General features: G+C 37.6%; 3 protein-coding genes across 3 annotated transcripts in view; all 3 read left to right on the top strand.

Moving 5' to 3' along the window:
• Positions 1-5,617, top strand: part of LOC114523522 (cytochrome P450 2J2-like) — a 32,579-nt gene extending 26,962 nt beyond the window's left edge. The window contains exon 3 of the mRNA XM_028544478.1: positions 2,973-5,617. Within this exon, the coding sequence (XP_028400279.1) occupies positions 2,977-4,473 (1,497 nt within the window). The 5' untranslated portion in view covers positions 2,973-2,976 and the 3' untranslated portion in view covers positions 4,474-5,617. The remainder of the gene's footprint in view (positions 1-2,972) is intronic.
• A 6,334-nt stretch (positions 5,618-11,951) lies between these two features.
• On the top strand, positions 11,952-20,724 carry LOC114523419 (cytochrome P450 2F2-like). The gene is made up of 2 exons (XM_028544324.1): positions 11,952-12,093; positions 18,677-20,724. Exon 2 carries the CDS (start codon positions 18,682-18,684, stop codon positions 20,176-20,178), a length of 1,497 nt encoding a protein of 498 aa, XP_028400125.1. The 5' UTR covers positions 11,952-12,093; positions 18,677-18,681; the 3' UTR covers positions 20,179-20,724.
• A 1,701-nt stretch (positions 20,725-22,425) lies between these two features.
• Positions 22,426-24,246, top strand: LOC114523445 (DNA fragmentation factor subunit alpha-like). Its single transcript, XM_028544363.1, has 2 exons — positions 22,426-22,899; positions 23,511-24,246. Exons 1-2 carry the CDS (start codon positions 22,602-22,604, stop codon positions 23,882-23,884), a joined length of 672 nt encoding a protein of 223 aa, XP_028400164.1. The 5' UTR covers positions 22,426-22,601; the 3' UTR covers positions 23,885-24,246.
• Positions 24,247-24,316: the final 70 nt, after the last annotated feature.

Raw genomic sequence — 24,316 nt, 5'->3', positions numbered from 1 at the left:
AGGGTCATTTCTTCGTAAACATTCGCTGACTCGTCGCCTTTGCACGTGCAAGCCTCTGCTCCTTAGAGCCCCAATTAATCGCCTTCTTCCCAGGTTTGGTGTTAGAGGACCAGAACTAGTGGTACAGGTTACAATACCATGATAAATATTGTCCAATTCATCATCTGTCACAGTTGAGTAGCTTTCAAACTTTTCATTTAGACAAAATTCGACCCGTCGCCGTCGTATAGTTGAGATGCTTACTTGTAAAATTCTGCTAATTTTTTCCCAGGAAAAAAAAACGAACGCAAATGTTCCAGGTGATCTTTCGATATCTCGTAACGTTTACGACCACGCCTTTCACTTGTACCTTCAAGAGGTGCGGAATAGGACAAGTCAATTTCATCGTCGAAATTAACATCACTATTACATTCAATTAGAGAACACAAAAGGTTGATAAGTTCGGTCAATGATCTTTTTAAGTTCTGTAATGGCATCTCAAGATCAACAGAGGGAAGGCCCGTTGGGTTCGGTCGACCTCCTGATGTATCATTCAAAAGCAAAGTGATAGTCCCAGTTGCATCCAGTAGCCTGTTTCTTGCTTCAGTTAGAATGTCTGTCTCTAATGGCTGCTGTTCTATGTCATTAAAGAGACTCACCACACTTCTTAAATTTTGAAGAAAAAGTGCGAAACCGCCTTCGTTTCGCTCCCGTAGAATTCGACCTCGACGTGTTCGACGAGCTGGCATTTCGTCATTTCAGAATTTGTTAGTTTGTCAGTTCCGAAAGCTAAGAAAGACTTTGCAATATGTTTCTTTCAATGTGCCATTTACCTGATTTCATCGATGCTGTAGCTATCTTCCAAGAGACGTTGCGGTCGAAGAGGATCACGGTACAGTGGGTTCGAAAGAGGCAAAATCACTGGCAAAATTAATTGTTGGTTGCAGTGACAAAATTAATTCGCGATTGTGACAAAATTAATTCGCGGTTGTGACAAAATTAATTCTTACATACATAAAATTTATTCGTGTTATTGTGCGGACAAAAGTATTTTGCAGTAGTAAAAAATAACTCAAGCAATAGATAAAATTATTTCCAAACTTGTTAGAAATAATTTAGCATTGTAAAAAATAATAGCTTCACGAAGCAAAATATAATTTGAGTATGAAATAATATTTCAACACCCAAGGAATAATAATTGGTCGTCTATAAAAAATTAAATGCTGCATTTTGACCAGAACGGGCCCCCATAATAGCGACCATTTAAAATATATAGTACTAGTAAGGTCAACAAATCAGGCGGTTAGGCATGCATTTCTCACATGCATGATTCTTTTAGGTTTATCAAGGGTATACTATAGCCTTTTCTTATAAAACCGTTGAATGGTAATTTAAAGGCTCATATACTTTTGATTTTATCGCAATGTTAGAACGAAAAACAGGCAATGGGTGGTATATAGGCCAAATCGGCAAGTGCCACAAAATCTTATATATATAATAATTAAAAATGTTTAAAGGGTCGCCTTTTACTGACTGACGAGGAAAAATATGAACGTTTATATTACATATATTACATAATTATAAATGTTCGACGGCATAAGCATTTTTATGCGTGATGACAGTAAAATTTGTTTGTATCCACAAATGATTTTTATTAACAATTAATATATTATTTTAATCTTTACAAATAACAATATTTAAATTTACAACTTTCGCACCATGACCTTCTTCTCTAGCAAATTTAACATTTTTCTAGGCCTTTTTAGCATTTTATAAGTTGCGTTAATTCCCAGAGGCAAAAATTCGCGAACAATTCATTCAAATTTTATTAACAATAGGTGATTTCAATAGTTTGGGGGTTTTTGGGGACAGAGTATTTTTTTCGACGTTGTTGGTATACTTGTTCACAGTTCTTTCCGCCTTTCCCCGTTAACATTTGCATGGCAAAGCATCAAATTCAAATTTCGAAGAATGTAATAAACATTCCTGCAAAATTCGTTCGTTCTCATGCAACGGTAAAAGTAGCTGCAGTAACATAACGTAATTTTATCAACAAGTGTCCCTCTCACGAGAGTAAAATATATATAAAACTAAATACAGAAATTATAAATACATGTATGCAAGCTAATTTATTAGATCATAAAATCATCTCCCAGTGAAATGATCGATTTCTTATAAGTATTGCTGCGCCATTTTAAGCTAAGATCGAAGAGAGTTTCAAAGTTTACAATGGTAATTTGAAATGTTCGTCCCCCCCCTCCTTAACGCGATTGTACCGAGGCACACTAGTGACACTACACTAAGTTTCTTTCACTATACGTCCTGTTACGTAGGCGGGAGTATTGAACCATGAAACAGGCACATATAAATTATACCCAAACTATTACCCATGCAGTCAATTAAATAAAAAATTATCGCAACAAGAGTTTAACTACGTTCCTGGTCCACTTTGCCAATCTTCAAACATAAACACAAACTTTAACTCCCCAACAGATTTTATAACGCGTTGCTTGTGAAATTAATGAATTCCCGTCACGTTCTTAACCATATTTTCCCCACTTCGAGGTTCTCGAATTTTTTTTCTACTTGAGGTCATGCTTCACCTGAGACAAACAAATACTCAATAACGACTTTGATTCCTTCCTTCTTCACGCATTCGTTTGATTGCCTCGATACTATAAGTATCTAAAACATTGCTAAAAATATTAGTGGAGCTTGTTGACTTCACATCTAAAATTTGTTTTTTGCATGCCCGATTTGTCTTAGCGAATTTTCACATATAACCACTTTACCAGTGGCAAAAAATCAAGAGATTTAAGCTTTGGGCTGAAATTATTTTCTTATTGTGCTGAGTTTTTGAACAAGAAATGCCCAACTTGCAAAACAGCAAGTCGAAAAACTTGTGAAGAAATTCTTCTTTTTTGCTCCCGTATGTGAAACCCCCTTTCGCTTTTTTAAGTTGACAAAATTGCTTTTTCACTTTCACAATGTAGGAAGATGTTTTTAGAAGTTGTTGGTTCCATTTTGATCATATTATTTACATGGTTCCTGAAGACCTGCTACAATAGACGTGGTATGCCTCCAGGCCCATTTCCACTTCCCATCATTGGAAATCTTCTTTTGATATTGGACGATGATTTTCCGTTCTCAGCCGAAAAGCTTCGTGAGAAATATGGAAACACTTTTACACTTGTTCTTCCAACAGAAAATGTCGTAATGGTTACCGATGCAGCAACTGCACGAGAAGCTCTCCTCACAAAAAAGGATACTTTTCAAGGTCGTCTTGCAGATGTGGTGTACCCAATAAACGAAATATTACAAGAAAAAGATCTTGCGACAAGTGATTGGGATAATAAATTTCGACTTAAGCGTCAAGCATTTGTAAAGGCTTTGCATACTTTTGGAGAGGGGAAAAAGATTGTACATGAAAATGTAAACGACCAACTGGATGAATTCTCCAAGGCAGTTGAAAGCTTGAACGGGCAGCCTTTTGATCCTTCAGATATTTTGGAGAGTTCTATAATCTCTATACTTTATCGTTGGATAACTGGTAAGACAAATAACATAGAAGATGGTACTGTTGGCAAATTGCGTGCTTTTAACACAGCATTTTTTTCCTGCTTATTTTCGGGTCCTTTATATCGTCTTATTCCAGTATTAAAGCACTTTCCTACTAAACATATAAATAGTATCAGCAATTTACAAGATGAATTACGAAAACTTTTTATACCGGCAGCGGAAGAGAAAGCGAAAGCTTTTCATCTTCGGTCTAGAAAAAATCCAAATGATTTTGACGAGGAAGAATATCAAAATGTCATGGAATCTTTAATGGCTTGGTGCGAACATCTTAAAGTGGAAACAGACTGCGTTCCCTTTGTATCGGCCGGTGGTATGCTAGCCGCAACTGGTGCACTTTCCACGCTTTTTGTTTGGTTCCTTCTATATATGATACTTGATCAAGATTTGCAGAAAAAGCTTCAAGACGAAATCGAGGAAACCTTGCAGGGGGATGAACTGCTCCAGTGGAAAGATATGTCTAAGCTTCCGTACTTGAAAGCGACTGTTTGCGAAGTGATGCGACATTCGTATTTTGTTCCTCTGTCTCTTCCTCATAACCCGGTGAAAGAAACACAACTGCAAGGCTATCGCATTCCAAAAGAAACAACCATTTTCTTCAATTACCACTGCATTCATAGAGATGAAAATATTTGGAAGAATCCTTCAGTGTTCAACCCCGACAGATTCATCGATGAAAATGGGAAGTTCGTTGGATGGCGTGTGAAGCCAGGATTCATGCCTTTTGGTATTGGTAGCAGATCATGCCCTGGTGAAAATTTAGCCAGGGCAGAGATAATGTTCTTCATATCGGGGATGTTGAAGCGATATAAGTTTGAGGTTAATGAAGATGAGCCCATGCCGACGTTGGAACGTGGGGAAGCGGCAGGAAAATTTCCACCTAAACCGTTCAAAGTGATTGCTCGAAAGCGTGAATAAGTTAAGGAAACATTAATTATGTTTGTATCTTAGTATATTTGTCTACAGGGGATTTAGTTTGTTCTTGTGAAATTTATTGTCAGCGGTTTAAGGGTTCGTAATATAGTGGGATACTGATTAGATTGATAGAAATTATAGTTGTAATTAGACAGTCGAAGTGAATAAATCGTGCATGTGAAAAAGGTAAAGTGGTAATCATAATAACAATCGACAGTTAAATCATGTAAGAAAAAGAAATAAAAACGTGTTATTGGATTACGTGCAATTTTCAAACACTGGAACTATTGAAATTTGGCTAAATTAATGGGGGGGAGGGCATCGAGGAGAAGTTGGGGGGCGCGTTAAATGGGGCAAATTCATGCCCCGGTTCACTCATTTACGATGTCCGAGGCCAAAATAAGTCGTTTTAAACGAGTTTTTGTATTTCTAAATGTTTTTTCCCTGAAATATCATTTCAGGATACCTAAGGTAGTAAAACCAGTTCAAAAAATTACTGTCTTTCCTCAAAAACCGAAAAAGCGACTTAATAAACGAATGTAATTTTTTAAATACAAATTTTCGTTGTTGCAACGTGGTTGCTACTAAGGAAGCGTTGATGTAGGCGCTTAGCTTAGCACCCGGGACAGGAATTTGCCACCCTCTATGGCTAAATTAGATTAAAACGGCTTCAGACTATATGTGCACACGGTAACCGGCGTTTTCGAACGTTTTCATTTTTCCGGTTTCAAACACCGTTAATTTACAATAAGAATCTGAAGCTAATTTAGCATATTAAGCATATTTTCCCTTGAATCTATGGTAAACAGGGCGTCAAAACGAATGTTAAACGATTAATTGGACAAAAACGATTTTGTAAACGCTCAAAAGGCGACGCTCGTGTGCACACAGCCTCACAAAGGCTGAAAGTGGGAGCAAAGGTTTCAGTCTTCTCAAAACTCCGATCACATTTTAAGACTTGTTAATTGTCTTTCGTTAAATTAAAGCTTTTCGGGGGCGATATCGCTTTTGTGGTGTCGTCATGATTTATACCCCGTCTTATTTGCTGTAGTTTATTCTTTTCTATAGCATCTACTCTTTTTACTTTCCTTATATTGTCGTGGGCTTCTATACTTTATTTGTTCAGTTATTTTTAATTCTTCGCGGAGTTTATTTTACTCGATTATACATGCGTGTGGAGTAAATATTTGGATACACACCAAAATGGAGTACTTTTAACTGCAGTTGATTTTACTCCATATATTTTTACTGCATGTCCTTATGGGAGTCCATTTATCCCCAGTTTAGTGGGGATACCATGCAGTGGCCCACTGCATGGTATCCCCACTAAAATAACTCGCAGAAATTAACAGTGCTGTAACCTTGGGTGTTGAAAGTTTACCAATTAATTTGGACTGTCGATACCTCATGCAATTCAAGTGAGAATTTTTGCATTCCCAAGCCCTTTATAGGGTCATCACAAGATCCCACAAAGTGCTAGATTGGATTAAACCTGTATTATACGTAGATTTAACACTCAGTGAATGCTTTCCATAACAGCATATAGATAAGGGTATGGTCGCTGACACCAATATGTTAGTTATTTGACTCGTTTTTGAGAAAGAGATAATGATCAGTGTAGAAATGCTGTTTGTAATTCTAGTATATATAGGATTTTTAATCACTTATGTATATTGGTATAACTCAGAAAGCTTTATAGTTAGTTATCGGTATTCGGTTTTCTATACCACATCCGCAGATACGTTGCAATTCAAGTCACCAGTTGTATTGTTTTCAAATCCCAGAGATTCAATCTCGTCTAATACAGATTCCATGATCTTTTTCAAACCAATGAATAATCAGAGAATTGGGAGGCCAGTGCCATTTAGAAACAAAAATAAAGGGCTTGACTATTTGCCTAGAGATTCAGAGAAATTCAAAGAAATTCAAGTTCTTCATATCTATATGCCCAATTAAACTTTGGATGTCAGTACGCAAAGCCAGCACAGAAACGATTCAATGGAAAATGCTTCAGATGCAATAAAAAGGGTCACATGAGCTAGGATAGCTGGACAAAGAACGAGAAGTGGTGCGGTAGCTGTCGTAGCAAGACACACAACACGAAGAACTGCAGAAGAAAGGACAGCAAAGACGACATATTTCAGCAAAGGCTAGATGGCATATATCAGGATATTCCCAATGTCACAGGGATAGCAGATGATATTATCATTTCTGGTAGTATCGGAGAAGAGCACGACCAGGCATTCGTTAAAATGCTTGAAGCCAGTCGAGTGAACAATGTGAGTCTAAACTCTGAGAAATTACAGTTTAGGCAAATAAGCGTTAATTTTCATGGTTATGTACTGTCTCAGGAAGTTGGAAGCAATTAGGAACATTACCGCCCTAACCTCTACCAAAGAATTGTTCAGTGTCAATCCTTGGGTTAATTACTTATCTTAATCGTTTCTTTACAAAGCTTGCCAAGTTAACGGACCCCCTCGAGAATTGGTAAAGAAAGATGTGCATTTCAATTGGGTTGCACTTGATGCGGTCAAAGTATAGCTTAAGTCAACACAATTTGTGTCGTATTATGACCCTGATCCAGCCGTTAGAACAATCCTGCAGTGTGACGCCAGTCAGCAAGGCTTGGGCGCTTAGTTGAGACAGGTCGACTCTGGTGGTAATGAGAGGATGGTGACCATGGCTTCAATGTCTCTTGATGACGCTGAAGCAAAATATTCCAATATTGAGGATGTCTAGCTGTGATGTTTGTGCTAGAGAAATTGACCATTCCCCACTCAAGCAGATCTTCAAAAAGAACATTGCGGAGGCCCCAGCTCAGTTGCAGAGAATGCTGCTAAGATGTTTAAAGTATGACATCAAAGTCCAGTATAGACGTGGAGAAGACATTCCAGTTGCTGATGCCTTGTCGCGAGTATGCCTTGAAGAAAGTAGCATCAGCCAAACAGAATGCAACCCAAGATTGCGAGAATGACATACATGCGATTCACTTTATCATGCATGACTCGCATCCTGTTGATGTAAATCAAGTGAAGTCAGCAATCGACGCAGATCCAACAATGCTTCTTTTGAAGGATACCATTTACAATAGGTGGCCCAATTACAGAAAGCAATGTCCACAAGAACTATGGGATTTTTGGAATTTAGTTTTTTAGGAATTTAGATTGATGATTTAGTTTTGGAGGATGGTCTAATCCTGAAGGAGATGAGACATTTAGTTTCACCTTGATGACCACCATTGATTGTCTTCAACACCAGGACTCGGAAGGATTCAGGGATTGCCACTTTTCCCTTGCTAGGCAAGCAGTCTTTTGGCCAGGCATATCAAGCGACATCCGCCAAATGGTAAAAAGATGCGAGTCCTGCAAACACCGGTACCAATCAGCGCCAATGAAATTACTACTGATGCAACCAGACTTGGCGGCATCACCTTGGGAAAAGTTGGGCGCAGACATCTTTGAATTCAACAAAGCAAAGTGTTTGATGGTTGTCGATTATTATTCAAGATTCATGGTCATACGTATTTTGAGTGACATGTCCGCATCTACGATTTCCAGTCATTTCACCAGCATTCTTGTGGAGTATGGGCTACCATCAATCATAATGGTTGGTTTTGGAAGTCAGTTTGTCAGCAAGAAATTCAAGGAGAAATGTAAACGAAGCAATATAACCTTGACCTTTAGTTCGCCATATCACCATCAGACCTGCAACTTGGCCAAAAAAAGTGTTGACCTTTTGTAAATCACTTTGGAAGAAAGCGTTGGAGACTAAACAGTGTCCTTTTGCAGCTGTGTGGATGTACCGAATTACCCCTCTCGACAATCAGTTGCCATCGCCTTACGAGCTCCTTTTCGGCCGTAAACCAAGATCGCTGTTACCGAGTGGGAGGTCTGCCTTACAATCAATACATGTCCATTAAGCTAAGAGTCCAACACACAGCGCCAGACGAAGCTGGCTGAGACCTATAACAAGCTGAGACCTATAACAAGAGGGCCAGTCATGATAAGCAAATCCTAGAAAAAGCTGAACCAGTGTATGTTTGGAACACCCTCAAGCGTATCTGGGAACCAGGAGTGATTTTCGACCGACCTAATCCCAAAAGAAAACCGAGAACATATATATCATTGGAACAAAACAAGAAAAATTCTGGTGCACTCTGGAAAACATTGAATAAAATTACATCACGTTTCAAGTCATCTGCTTCTACAACTAGTATTGAATCTGACGGTGCGTTGCAAACTGATGTTAAATCGTTTGCGGAAGTTTTAAACTCGCATTTTTTGTCTATCGGAAGCAGATTAGCTGCAGTGGTTAAATCTAGATTTGGGATCATTCATCGGGTCAATACGTCAAAAGTTGTCAATGATACTCAGGCCTCATTTGCTTTTGGTATTATTGATGAGCAATTTGTTTGCAGAAATCTTCCTGAGTTGAAAACCAATAAAGCTATTGGCCTCGATCGTGTTAGTGCCCGTCTGTTGAAGGATTCTGCCAATGTACTTGCACCTGTACTGACCAATTTGTTCACTTCAATCACTCATTGTCCTCTTCTATGTTCCTGATATTTGGAAATGTGGAAAGGTCACTGCCCTGTTTAAATCCGGTAAAAGAACAGATCCAAACAACTACAGGCCAATAACAGTTCTCCCCATTGTTAGTAAAATCCACGAAAAAGTGGTTCATTCACAAATATATAGTTATCTACAGTACAATAAATTATTGTCGCCATCTCAATTTGGGTTTAGACCCAAAAGTTCGACTGAAATTGCTCTCGTAAACTTTACCGACTCAATTTTGGCAAATATGGATAGAGGATTTATTACAGGGGCAGTCTCAGTCGATTTAACTAAAGCCTTTGATACCGTTGATGACGGAATTCTGTATGACAAATTGAAAATCGCCGGCTTTGATGATACATCTGTGAATTAGCTTAAATCATATCTTACAAATAGAACTCAAGTAACTGCAATTGGAAATGTTTACTCGTCTGTGGAATCTGTATGCATTGGAGTTCCTCAGGAAAGTGTGTTGGGTCCCTTATTATTCGTCAGCTATATGAACGACCTGCCTTCATGTATTAAACATTGTAACGTTTCTCTCTATGCTATACTGTTATTTACTTTTCTTTTTCTGATGTATCGGTAGTTAAAGGCAATTTAAATTCCGATCTAGCAAGACTAAGCCAGTCGCTCAACGAAAACCTTTTAACATTAAATGAAACCAAATGTAAATTTGTTATATTTGGTAGTAATCAAAAACCTGCAAAGATAAAACGGATTTCCCTACAAACGAACGGATGCCAAGTTGATGATGGACCATATTGATCAGCTAAATGTGAACGTTTGTCAGCGCCTAGGAGCTCTGCGACCAATTAAACATCTATTCCCACATGATTCAAGAATTACTTTGTATAATAGCTTGATTTTGCCGTTGTTTGATTACGCAGACATCGTATGGGGTGATAAAGATAATGCTGTCTTGATTAATCAACTTCAAGTACTTCAAAACAACGCCGCTCGTATCATATTACATAGGACATTGTGCCATGCCATGCAATACTGCCTCGTACAATAGTAAACGCAAACTAAAAATCTCTAACACTTTTAGACCCCGTTTACACTAGAACGAAAGTTTCCGGATTTGTAAAATTTTCCGGATTCATTGTTACACACATGTATCGGATTCGTCAGGTGTTTACACTACACTTTAGTTGTCTCTGTATGCGGATTTGTCCGTTTACACTCATATTACTTGTTCTTGAAGAATTGTTTGATTGTCATTTTGAATTTCTTCGGATTCGTCGTGCAAAGCGTTTACACAAGAACATTTTCCCGATTCAAATGTTTCTGGATACGAAGTTTCCACAAACTTTTACGGATTCAAAGTTTCCGGTGTCCCAGGAAATTTGCCCCCCCCAAAATTTGGCCCATCGGGCCATATTTCCTAGGAAATATGGCCCCCCTTTCGGAAATTTGGCCCCCTCGAAAACATATACTTTATATCCATGAGTTCGAGAATCTTCTTCTAAAAGCAAGATCGTAAATGTTTGTATTCATACTTAGTTTGCTTCATTTATTTGTGTAAAAACTTTTCATCTCGCCGAAGAGCTAAGATTATCTAGCTAAGGTTATTACTAGGATTATCATAACATTACTAGGGGCTTTAATCGAAAAATAAATAAATAAGTGATAATTTCCTAAAACAACCTTTCCTATGTATGTATAACCGCTAAGCCTATAATTCATAAGGTCGCCAAATTAAGAATTTCTGGGGAGGACAAATCACGTATTTCACAGTTCGGAAATTTGGTCCCCCTCGATAACATACTTTATACTCTCAATATATATATAAAATAGATATAGTTTTGAAATCGCGAACTTTTGACTCAATATTCAACAAGTTTCTGAACCTAATATGAAATTCGTCAGAATAACAACCACACTTTAGCAAGCGACGACAACATGCGTTGGCGAAAGTTTCTGTAATGTGCATGCGGCTAACATTTAGGGAGTAATTAATACAAATTTGCATAAAAAACGTTTAAAAACAATCGGCAAACACAAAAACTGGTAACATGCACCATATAAAATCCGTCAGTCCTGCTTGTAAGTTGTAACTCAAACCACGGCTAGATAGACTTTTATACACTTAAAACTTTTATACACTTTACGGTTCTCTAGCTTTAAAATGGTAAGGTAAACTATGTTTTTTAGAGGGGGCCAAATTTCCGAAGGGGGGGCCAAATTTCCTAGGATATTTGGCCCGGGGGGCATATTTCCTAGGAAATTTGGCCCGGGGGGCCAAACTTTCGGGGGGGGGGGCAAATTTCCTGTGACACCGGATAACATGAATCCGGTACTAAAACATTCCGCTTTCGTGATGAATCCGGAAACTTTCGTTCTGGTGTGAACGGGGTCTTAATATACAATCTTAGTTCATTGATTGCTGCATTGAAGATCCAAGTTTCGTTGCAGGCTGTCATTTTTGAATAAACTATGATTTTCATCATTTCACGGGTTGTTGCGAATAAAACACGACTTCTTATGAGTTATTGCAAATAATTTTATGATTCCTATGATCTTTCGCATAGCAACAAGAAATCGCGTGATTGATTTTGAACAATTGCGTGACTACATTTTAATCTACTTGAGTAGATTTTAATCTTATTAAACTGAGAAGGCCAATGCACAAACATTGTATATTAATAGCGAAAAAACCACTCGTGATCTGGAAGTTAGGTGTTGTTATGCAAAGCGTTGTTATATTGCGTTCTCGCTCCCTTTGCGGTCATTCAGGGTTTCCACAACTTATTTGCATACGATTGTCCTTTTAGGGGGATGGCAATGACAAAAGAGAGAAACAAAGAACTTTTGAAAAGAATGCATGAAATATTATATTAAAACAGGCCCCTCCCTCCCTTGTGGTTGCCAATTTCAAGAAATTTCCTTGCATTGTGGAAACCCTGCTGGGTCATTCGTTGCTCGGCTCGCAAAGTGTAACAAGCCTAGTAAAATTTTAAATTTATACCAGCATTTATCTGTGTTCAGAGCTTAAAGGTATAGGAATCCAGCTCGAAGGCCTGTTTGTAATGAACCAGAGGCTTTAAATTTGAACAGACAACAGGTGAGTTTGGAAGATCGTTCAATCTTATACTTGATTCGGGTCTCAGGAATATAGAGGATCCAAATGATGTTGAGGGCAATAGTTCTTTTAGAGTGAATGCTTAGAGCCGGTGATTCCATGTTACAACTAAATAAATTGGTAAATATCATGTGTATTCAAGTCTAATCAAACAACTGCTTTATATCACGAGGGTTAATTGCACCAAAGGAGTAATTCAACTGATCAACAAGCGGCCCTCTCACTATATAGCGTAAAATAGATATAATTATAAACTTAAATACAATAAATTATAGATACATGCGTGCAAGCTAGTTTATGGGATCATAAAATCATTTCTTTCGTAAACTACGCGTTTGATGGTCATCCCTGATTGCGTATAAAATATATTTATATCCTTTATATAGGGTGTAGATAAAAGGCGGGCGCGGACTGGCGGACGCGGACTGGCGGACGCGGACTGGCGGACGCGGACTGGCGGACGCGGACCGGCGGGCGCGGACTGGCGGACGCTGACTGGCGGACCGAAAAAGATTATATTATTAATTATTGTGTTATTAATTAATGATTACATTATCACTTATGAATATTATTATACTTTTTGCTAATTATTTAATCCACTATTTTCTAAATATTCTACGTGCTCTGGTAACAGGCAAGCTCTAATTTCTTGTGGTATTTGTACAAGAGAGGGTGCAAAATATGGTTGTCTTTTCTTTAAGCACCCACTGTTTACGTGGTAGTAAACATTCCCGGGAGTTTCCTTTAACTCTCCGGTTCCATCGTAATAAGGTCTATTCGCATATGACACAATTACTAAATCCCAAGGGGGAGCCCTATATTCCCTCCTGGTTTTAGCGATTGCCCACATCCAAAGCATTTCTTCACTTGATACATGAATCTTTTTTTAACAAAAACGGATGCTAACTTAGCGACAGACGTGCGATATTACAAAAGAAACTCGTTAACTGGTATTCGGGTGAGAAGAGCTGCTTTGTTGCCTATGTGAATTTAATTTCATTGATGCGTACAGCGCCACATCAAAAGATACTGTAAACCGGTATAGTGTTTCGTCTGAAGCAGCCAAGATTTAAAGGTCAATTTTCGTAATTGTAACTATAAAACATCCCTTTATTAATTTGTTTTACATGACTTTACATGTTATCGTAATATAAGCGTAAACTTTTGGTGCGCGCACTCAAAGACCCCTAGGGTGATTTCTCGATCAAATTGGGACCTTGGGATTTAGTGATTATGCCTTATGCGAATAGACCCTATTATGATGGAACCTGAGAGTTAAATGAAACTCCCGGGAATGCTTAAAGAAAAGACAACCATATTTTGCACCCTCTCTTGTACAAATACCACAAGAAATTAGAGCTTGCCTGTTACCAGAGCACGTAGAATATTTAGAAAATAGTGGATTAAATAATTAGCAAAAAGTATAATAATATTCATAAGTGATAATGTAATCATTAATTAATAACACAATAATTAATAATATAATCTTTTTCGGTCCGCCAGTCAGCGTCCGCCGGTCCGCGTCCGCCAGTCCGCGTCCGCCGGTCCGCGTCTGCCAGTCCGCGTCCGCCAGTCCGCGTCTGCCAGTCCGCGTCCGCCAGTCCGCGCCCGCCTTTTATCTACACCCTTTTATAAAGGGTGAGTAAAAAAAAACCTAACACCTTTGAAATTCAAATTAGCTGCAATGTGTCTATAATCGGCTGTAATGTGACAGGTGGAACTCGCGGGGCCGGTTGTATCTCTTAACGACATTTTAAGCAATTGAATCGTAGCTAACTAGAAAATACATTCTTCTGATTGGCCAATTCTGCCAGTAACTATAGTTAAAAGTTAACTACCTCTTATACAACCGACCCCCAGTTGTTAAAAGTATTACTGAATCCCCTATCAAACTGATTCAAACCTGACAAACAAGATTTTGCTGTAAACGTAGTTTTAACCAATAAGATTCTGAAAACAGATGAACTTCGAAACTTGCTATATAATAAAATTATTTACTTCAACTTCATCTTGAAATGTAAGCCAATTAACCTGTTGAAATATCGTTAACAAACTATAGTCTATACGGCGTGAATATTCTTCGCAACTGACAATTGTTCCCGCTGCACGTTTCTGCAACTTTAGAATTTTGTCGTGGTATTCGCCCATATAGTTACACCGTATAACATCACTTTCTTTATGAACACGTTATAATATTTTTTTCTTTGCTCTATTGGAAAAATCGTTTAATCTTCCGTAAAACTTCGTTCAATCTTCCGCATAACTCATGGTCGAGGTTGACACCTCACTTGATCAATATTTTCATTCTTAAGCCTTTTGTTAAATTTTGTTAAAGGTCAATGTTTGTGCTGCAAGCTTAGTACCAAGTTGCTTTCCGGTGACAGACATGCATAGACAATTCTGTCATTTCAGACGACAAATCAAAATCCGAGCCGTTTAATGATTTTTTGTCAACATCTAGGTAAAACGTGCAGATAAATCCGAAGACAATTCCCCAAACACAAATTTTCTCGGTCGTGAAGACCCTAGGCTTAGCCCTACTTTTGACTCCCATCTTCTTTTCAATTTTTCTGAAGTTAATGAGGAGGAGGTAATACATCAATTGCGAAGTTTTAAAATCTCAAAATCCACAGGACTAGACAATATTGCTGCCAAAACTTTAAAACTTTCTGCGGATATTGTTGGCCCGTCATTAACCAGGATATTTAATCTTTCTATTGAAAAAGGCCAATATGTTGATGAGTGGAAGAAAGCCTGGGTTACTCCTATTTACAAATCTGATGATAGGTTAAAGCGCGAAAACTATCGCCCTATATCAATCCTACCTATCGTCAGTAAAATACTTGAGACATTTTTTGTAATTTAAATTTCAAATTTACAAATTTCTTAATGACAATTCACTCCTCTAAAAATATCAACATGGTTTCCGGCCTAAACACTCAACTCTTGCTGCCCTGACTCAGATGTGCGATGCTCTCTACGAAAATAATGGTCAATTGAATGGCATCGTTTTTCTTGATATTCGCAAGGCCTTTGATTCACTTGATCATAATATTTTACTTCATAAATTAAAAGACCAATTTGGAATATCGGGCACTGAGTTGAGATGGTTTGAGTCTTACTTAACTGTTAGGGAACAAGTCTGCATTGTCAATAATATAATGTCATCGTCAAAAAGGACTGTTCTGGGGTACCGCAGGGATCTATTTTAGGTCCTCTGTTATTTTTACTTTTTATCAATGATTTACCTAATTAAATTTGTTGCAGTTCTAACAGTTTGTCTGAATTAACCGATTTGAATAGAATTGGCGAATGGCTTTCTAGAAATAAACTACAACACCATCCAACTAAGACTAAAATAATGTTTGTTGGCTCCAAACATCGTATTAAGTCAATTACCTCTGATCATCCACTGACATTGAATAACCAACGGATATCAGTGGCGTAGCCAGAACGATAATTGGGGGGGCCAATATTCATATATTCGTGATACGCAGGATTAATTTCTTTTCAAATCAATTGTCTTTAAAGTCTGTTAACATGAATATATGAATATGGGCCCCCCTGTTATCGATGTTGGCTACGCCACTGACGGATGTCCAGAGTTCACTCATTTACATGCATGTTTGGGGCTCGAACTAGACGAAAATCTTTCCTGGAGTCCACATATTAAGGTGATTTGCAAAAACGTTGGTGCAGGTTTGGGTACATTGAGACGTATTAAACCATTCGCACCAACAACCTCCCTCCAAACAATTTATTGGGCTCTGATTCAACCGTACTTTGACTATTGTTCTCCTATTTGGGGTGTCTGTGATCAAAACGTAAGGGATAAACTCGATTGGGACAACTTAGTAAATCAATACTAGTAAATCGTACTAGTAAATCAATACTAATGTACAAAGTCTTGAACAACTACGTAGGTCCCACGTTAAAAAAAACCTTGATTAGAGGCAATCAAATGCAAACTAACTATTAACTTAGAAATACTCATACAGATCTGGCTCTTCCTAAGCCCAAAAGAGAATTTTTGAAAAAGAGCTTTAAATATAGTGGAGCTAAGTTATGGAATAGTCTCCCTATCGACACCAGACTGGCTGAGTCCATTCATGCATTCAAAAGCAAGCTGAAACTTAACGTAACGAATATATTCTAACACATTCTAACCATAATATCCGGGGTCACACCAACTTGCACATAGCCTTTTTTTCCCTACATTTTTGTAATTTTTCAGCTAGGGTTTTATACTAGGTGTTTGTAGATGTGTGAGCTTTTGTTTTGCCTTTTTGATCCTTATGGCAAGATGACGGGTGGTTTCAACAATGTAACAGGAATTACATCCTGCGCATGTAAATTTATTAACCGCAAGGAATTTTGGATGACTAGGTATTGCATCCTAAAAACTAAAAATTATTTTGATTTTGTGAGAAGTAGCAAAATAGTAGTTTTATGAGAGTAATGTCCTACTATGTATTATAGTTGGAAATAATGAATGTTGGGTTGTTGACTAGGCTAATTGGTGTTAGGATTGTTTCTTGTTTTTGCGTTTTGCCTTCTGTTGTAGGAATTAATGATGCGTTCAACAACAGATTTTACGGGAACGAGTTGCGTTGAAGTGTGTTAGTAAGTTCTTTCAGATCGTTATTAAGGCCGTCTTCAGTATTATTAATTTTGTAAATGCGAACTACAAGTATCTTGCTGAGACCCAATTTGTACCGAAATGACGTAAAACTAAAATAGTTAGCAAAAGGCCCGTGAAAGTTTCAGTTGTGATAAAATGTAGTACGAGATTTGTTATCTTTTTCCGTTTCAAAAGTAAACCTGATTACCTGATATAATAATATCATGGCGCGTGAGTTTAAATAATCGCATCATTTTCGTTTTCAAACATGCAAAACGCGTCATCACAAATAACGCCGGTAGAAAAGAGGCTTTCCCCCGAAAAATTATTAACCCAATTTCTCTAAGATTAGCCAGAATAGGAGCTAAAGGAGAGCCCATTGCCTCGCCATTAATTTGGTCTTTGTGATGTACTATAGCTATAGTAAATAAATGTGTGAGGTCTTTTTTGTTTCAATGATCTTGCTGGTTGTGACCCTTTAGGTATAACATTCTGATAAACTTTATCATCTATATATAAAGCCTTGTTTTTGGACCAGGAACTGGTCCCTAACCGCTGCTAATCTTGTTGTTGTTGTTGTTGTTGTTGGTTTTGTTGTTGTTGTTAGGGGGCGACGCTCTTTAAAAAAACCCTAAGGCTCTAGCATTACTTGTTTGATCGGAATGAAACTTGGCACAATTATTCTAAGCAATATTCCGCATAGATTGACGGAGATTGAATTTTTACTTTTGACCTTTGAAGCAAGTTACAAGCAATTCTTGATATATTTGCAGCAAATAATATATACATATCATTAATATTCAGCCTATATATAAGTAAACGCAAACGATTAGAAATACATTGTCCTCTCCATTGTTGTAAATACAATGCAGTTCAGAAATTAAACTCGGTTACGCAGTTCCCGGTCCACTATAGTACGATCGTACTTGTTAAAGTAAGTAAGTTTTTATTCACTTCTCCACACAGCTTTTTAGGGTCATCTGACAATAATATAAAGCTATATATTTAATCGTTATTAATGTTGAAGCAGGAGTTCTATAATAATCTTATACTCAATCCATAATAACCATTATAACCACACCATTACCCTTGTTAGGACGATAATGTTTTCTGATACTTTTCAAGCTACAGTGGTTCTTAAGGCTGCCCTGGAGTCGGGCAGTAAGATGAAACGTAACATTGTGCCATGTGTATATATGTTCATTTATGTGGCATCGTGCAGATGTGAATCTTCTCAAAGGTGGAGAGAATGTCTGCTTTGATCGTTCACTTTAGGTGGTTTAATCGAGAAATTCAAGCCGTTTTTCAAGTTTCAGTCGTTTTTCTAGTTGTAGGGGTTTTATTTTTTACGGTGATTCATGAGACTGAAAATGATGCCAAACTATTTTCGATTATTGAAAGCCACGCCATGATAATATCCCTAGCTGCCAAACTAGACACTGATAACACCTCCTCACATGGAAGGAAGCTCTGTACATACGCAAGCACAGATAAGATCTGTTGAATCTTGTACCACTTAAAAACGGCGTTACACTATGCGACTTTTCTTGCCACTTACAATGCAATAATACCCAAAATGCTACGCATGCCGTCACAAGTTTAACTTTCGTACACTGCCAGACGTTTAAGCCAGAAGTTTAACGTCCGTACCGCAATCCTGTGGATCAAAGACTTCCTAAGTCCATTGTCTCGTGGACTTTGCTACCATTCTTTAAACATAAACACAAACACCGCAAACAAACACCATGCTTCATGATCACCCTGAGGCAAACAAATACATAATCTAGTCAACAACGCCTTTAATTATTTCCTTCTTTACGCATTCGTTTGCGGCTTCGGTGCTATGTGTATATCTAAAATACTGCTGAAGATGCAAATTTTTTCTTATATAACGCATCTCTTCGTCATTTTTAGTTAACAAAACTACTTTTTCACTCGATGTAGGAAGAATGATTTTAGAAGTTGTTGGTTCCATTTTGATCATATTATTTACATGGTTCTTGAAGACCTGCTACAATAGACGTGGTATGCCTCCAGGTCCATTTCCACTTCCCATCATTGGAAATCTTCTTTTGATATTGGACGATGATCTTCCGTTCTCAGCCGATAAGTTTCGTGAAAAATATGGAAACACTTTTACACTTGTTCTTCCTACAGAAAACGTCGTAATGGTAACTGATGCAGCAACTGCACGAGAAGCTCTCCTCACAAAAAAAGATACTTTTCAAGGTCGGATTCCGAGTGTGATGTACCCACTAAACGAAATATTACAAGAAAAAGATCTGGCGACAAGCGATTGGGATAATAAATTTCGACTTAAGCGTCAAGCATTTGTAAAGGCTTTGCATACTTTTGGAGAGGGGAAAAAGATTATACATGAAAATGTAAACGACCAACTGGATGAATTCTCCAAGGCGGTTGAAAGCTTAAACGGGCAGCCTTTTGACCCTTCAGACATTTTCGAGAGCTCTATAACTTCTATATTTTATCGTTGGATAACTGGTAAGACAAATAACATTGAAGATGGTACTGTTGGCAAATTGCGTGCTTTTAACAAAGCATTTTTCTCCTGCATATTTTCCGGTCCTTTATATCGTCTTATTCCCGTATTAAAGCACTTTCCTACCAAACATGTAAGAGGTATCAATAATTTAAAAGATGAATTACGAAAACTTTTTATAACAGCGGCGGAAGAGAAAGTGAAAGCTTTTTCTCTCAAGTCAAGAAAAAATCCAAACGATTTTGACGAGGAAGAATATCAAAATATCATGGAATCTTTAATGGCTTGGTGCACACATCTTAAAGTGGAAACAGACTGTGTTCCCTTTCTATCGGCCGGTGTCATGCTTGCCGGATCTGATACATTTGCCACGTTTTATGTTTGGTTCCTGCTATATATAATACTTAATCAAGATTTGCAGAAAAAGCTTCAAAACGAAATCGACGAAGTATTGCAGGGGGATGAAGTGCTCCAGTGGAAAGATATATCTAAGCTTCCGTACTTGCAAGCGACTGTTTGTGAAGTGATGCGACACTCGTATTTTGTTCCTATGTCTCTTCCTCATAACCCGGTGAAAGAAGCACGATTGCAAGGCTATCGCATTCCAAAAGAAACAACCATTTTCTTCAATTACCACTGCATTCATAGAGATGAAAATGTTTGGAAGAATCCTTCAGTGTTCAACCCCGACAGATTCATCGATGAAAATGGGAAGTTCGTTGGATGGCGTGTGAAGCCAGGATTTATGCCTTTTGGTATTGGTAGCAGATCATGCCCTGGCGAAAATTTATCCAGAGCAGAGATAATGTTCTTCATATCAAGAATGTTGAAGCGGTATAAGTTTGAGGTCAATGAAGATGATCCCATGCCGACATTGGAACGTGGTAAAGCGGCGGGAAAATTTCCACCTAAACCGTTCAAAGCGATCGCTCGAAAGCGTGAATAGGTATAAGGAAACATTAGATATTTTTTTTATAAATTTTTATATTTTTAGAAGGGTTTAATTTTGTCTTAATGAAATTTAATGTCAACGGTTTCGAAAAACGAGCACGAATGGGGTGATTTGAACACTGTTCTCTTGACATTTATATATTATATACATTAAACCTTAATAACGATCCGCCAATAGGGACTGAGTAAAACATTGATAGATATTTAGGGTAGCTTTCAGCTTATAGGGGTGCTTTGCACTGTCGCGTTTTTGCACGTATATATTACAGGCACGCGTAAAAGGTACGTACAAAAACCGCGACAGTGGAAAGCAGCCCTTACGCATCTTTTTTACGTGCGGAAAGATATGTTATAATTGTTATAATTTGTTCATTATAGTAAACAGAATATTACATGGTTGCTTGGAAATATGATTTATTCCTCATGTTGAAGAGAATATTGCTCACTCGTTTGCTGCGCTCACTTCTGCGCAACCATATAATGTTCTCTAATTATTTTAGATCGATTTTTTTTATTTGTAATTCAAATATTAAAACGATGCACAATATCCAGTTTACGTGTGATTTATTAATGCAATTTTTTCAATTTTCGATTTCTTTCAGTTTCAATTTTTTTTTGCGTTGCTTGATACCAAAATTTTTTAGCAGCTATTGCTAAAGACAATTCTTACTATGCGTTTTAAAATGTGCATGGAAAAAAGGTACAACGATTGCATGTTTCTTCCACAGTTGGAAGAATCTAAACTGCATGACGGTATAAACGCTCTATAATACGCTCTATTTGCATGCAAATAAACATTCGTTGGTAAAGCAAGTTACCAAGGCAGCTATAAGTCAGATGCTACTAGAAAGATGCCATTTTCTAGCAAACCTAATATCAAAATTTTCAAGCGATTAAAGACGCGGGATTAAATATCGATGGTCTTAAAAATGCCGCTTTGGCTGCGTGAGTTTTTTTTTAGGATTTCTTCGTTGGGGGATCCTAAGCGAATTTAAACCCGAAACGGTAAAATTTAATTTAAAATGGGTATCTACATTTGGTTTAAATATACATCAAAACCTAGGGTTGTTATATTCTGCAAATTTCTGCACGATAATGCATGGCAAAGAAAATTTTTATCGTCCAGACTTATATCCAGACGTAAAAAATACGTACGTACAAACACGTTTTGAGAAAGGTTCTTGATCGAAATCTGCCAGTGAAAAGCACAACCTTGAACAACGCCGGTGCGAAATTAATGAGCAGTATTTTATTCGATTGTGCATGTTTGTGCACCCGTGGGCTTCGAAAATTGTTTAGACATTTAGGTTATAACAGTAGTTTGATTTCTGAAGGTTTAGAAATAAATTATTATAAACTAGTAGTAATCACAGATTAGTGATGTGCATTCGGAGTGTGTTGATTTCGGTTACCGATCATTAACAAAAATGTTAACATAACGTCACAGCGTATGTGATTAGGTTACCCACAAAATGAGTAATTTAACAATAGTGATGGCTCATATGCTTTAATTAACAACAAAATCTCAAAATAGAGCGAGCACATGGTCTCCAGTTACTATGACGACCAGTGGCGTACCCAGCCTGACAATTTGGTCATGCTATGCAAATTTCAAGTCATTAGAATTATTGATTTCTTTGGAAATTCATTGTTTTCACAGTCAATGATCACCAAAATATTAGCATAGCATGACTAAATTGTCAGGCTGGCTACGCCACTGATGACGACACATCAGAACGATGCAAATCTGACATCGCAAATCTCGATATGACACTTCTAGGAAGCGTTCTCCTTCGACGAACGGAATAACACCATACCAGTGTCATTTATTCGTGAGAAAGGCTAATAGAGAGGTTTAGCTAATTACTTCACCGATAATCGACCGTCTCGACGCCTCAACGCTCGTTCCATGGCTCCAGCGCTCTACTGGGTGACTGGGTCAGGGCAGCCTCGTTCTTAGGCGCTTTAAATAAAATAAAATATAGGAACACTACAGGCTTTTTACATAGATCAGTGGCTAAGCAGAGCGAGCACGCAAGAAATTTTGGGGAGGTCGGGGAGGACGCAGAGAAAGAAGCTCCATTTCTCCGTCGCGTCCTCCCCAAAATTCCTTGCGTGCTCGCTCTGCTTAGCCACTGATCTATGTAAAAAGCCTGTAGTGTTCCTATATTTTATTTTATTTAAAGCGCCTGGGAACGAGGCTGGGGTCAAGGTCTCTGGGTCAAATTCAAGATGGCGGAGGACATCAAACCCATGATGGTTCTTCTGAGCTGTATTCTATAATAAATATAAAGGCTAAATTCTAAAGAATTTGGTAATTTGAATAATGTGCAACCAGCTTTTAAATCTACTTGAGTGCAAAGCAGCTTTTTAGTCTATTTAATTCTATATTCAAATCATAAAATTAGTTCGACATTTATGGAAATCAAAATTTCATCTGAAGGTAACGAGCGAGGTCTGCAAAGATCGCGACCGTTCAAAATCTGCGATTCTTCTCGCGAAAGGAAAAAGGGTATAGTTTGCTCAACATTGCAGGAACTTAGGAGTATCTCTTGTGAACAATTTATGCTACAGCCTGATTGCCGTGTCTTTCTGGAAAGTGATGGAACTGAGGTTGTGTGTGACGAGTATTTTCAATTTTTACCGCCACAAACTTTGTTTATGGTTACAGCAAGTAATGGAAAATGGGTGAAAACGAGATCTGAGGATATTCATTGTAAGTTTTGATTTAGGATTAAGTCGTTTTTTGAAAACCAATTGCATCATGTACAGTGTACGTGTACTGTGTACACTCTACAGTATTGTCTCAAACGAGTTTGCAAAAGGGATGATGTAAAATATAGTATAATCTCTCAATATGTTCATCTCCATACAGTGTAAACTTCATGTGGCAACTGGCACATGTGGCATGTTATATGGCCATTTAGTGAATTAAAAATCACATCTAGACACATATATCTAAGATTTTATTTCTGGAAAAACACTGCCTAATGATGGTGTGTAGGTAAAAGCCTCCTTACAGCCTCCTTGCCCATCCAAATTATAAATAATCTGCTGATGCAACTTGCTTGTTGTTTATTAAGGACTTGAAGTATTAAGTTTGTTCTCATGTTCTCACTGTGTATATCAGATCACCTTGGGTAAATGGGGTACATGAAAGAATTGGTCTTATGGTACATTTTGGAGTTAAACTTGCTTTTCCCCTTGATGTGAGTCCCACATGTTGCCTTTATCACTTGGGTCAGTTGCTGGAATAGTACATTTGGAAAGCAATCACTGTCTATTGCACACTACTATATAATTACTACTATATATTATTTTTTTTAGATGTAGAAGGAATAGCCCATAGTGACAGTGAGCAACAAGAAAGTTATCATGGCCTTGATGAGTGTGATGGCCCAGTTAGGCTACCTTTGTCAATAAAAAAAAGAATTCTTGATGATCCTGCAATGTTTTGCTTTTCTCTATCAACAGAGGAATTGGAGAAAATCAGGGAACTTGGACTGGAGACTTTAAAAGATGAAATAAATTGTCCTGTGAAAGAGGTTCGGCTCATTTTTGACAACTGTGAACAGGAATTAAACAGGAGAAAAGATATCGAACAGACACGTGAACTACTAAATATTTGTCAAAAAGCTTTAAACAAGAGTCGACAAAATAGAGAAAGTCCCGAGGAACCTAGTAAAAAGTTAAAAAGATAAGGAAATCACTAAGAGGGAACTAGTACACACACAGATAGTAATACAGTACATACAGAACTTGAAAGTGTTAAAATTGGACAAAATCAGCAACATCACTTGAAATAGCCCTGTTCCTGTGGGAAATGACTTGTCATGTATTAAAACCTACTGTTGAGAATGATGGAAATCATGTACCATATGCAAAACGTACTGACGTTTTTCTGAAGTCGTTTTCCTACTCTGTGTTCTGTGTAGTTTCAGATACTTTTTTACTATGGACACTCAGCAAAGTGCCAACCTTGGTTGGTTTTTAAATCATATGATTCATATCTCTGAAAATGCATGGATTTCAACGTACCAACTTCTGTCACTTAACTTTTTACCCTTTGTAATTGTATAATAGATCTTTCTAACTAACAGAAAACTTGCATGCGGTGAAATTTTCATTTTTTA

The sequence above is a fragment of the Dendronephthya gigantea genome, unplaced genomic scaffold (assembly GCF_004324835.1).
Source record: "Dendronephthya gigantea isolate DGI-Jeju-01 unplaced genomic scaffold, DenGig_1.0 000027F, whole genome shotgun sequence".
NCBI lineage: Eukaryota > Metazoa > Cnidaria > Anthozoa > Malacalcyonacea > Nephtheidae > Dendronephthya > Dendronephthya gigantea.
The sequence above is the reverse complement of the archived record's forward strand: the minus strand, read 5'-3'. Positions and strand labels throughout refer to the sequence as shown.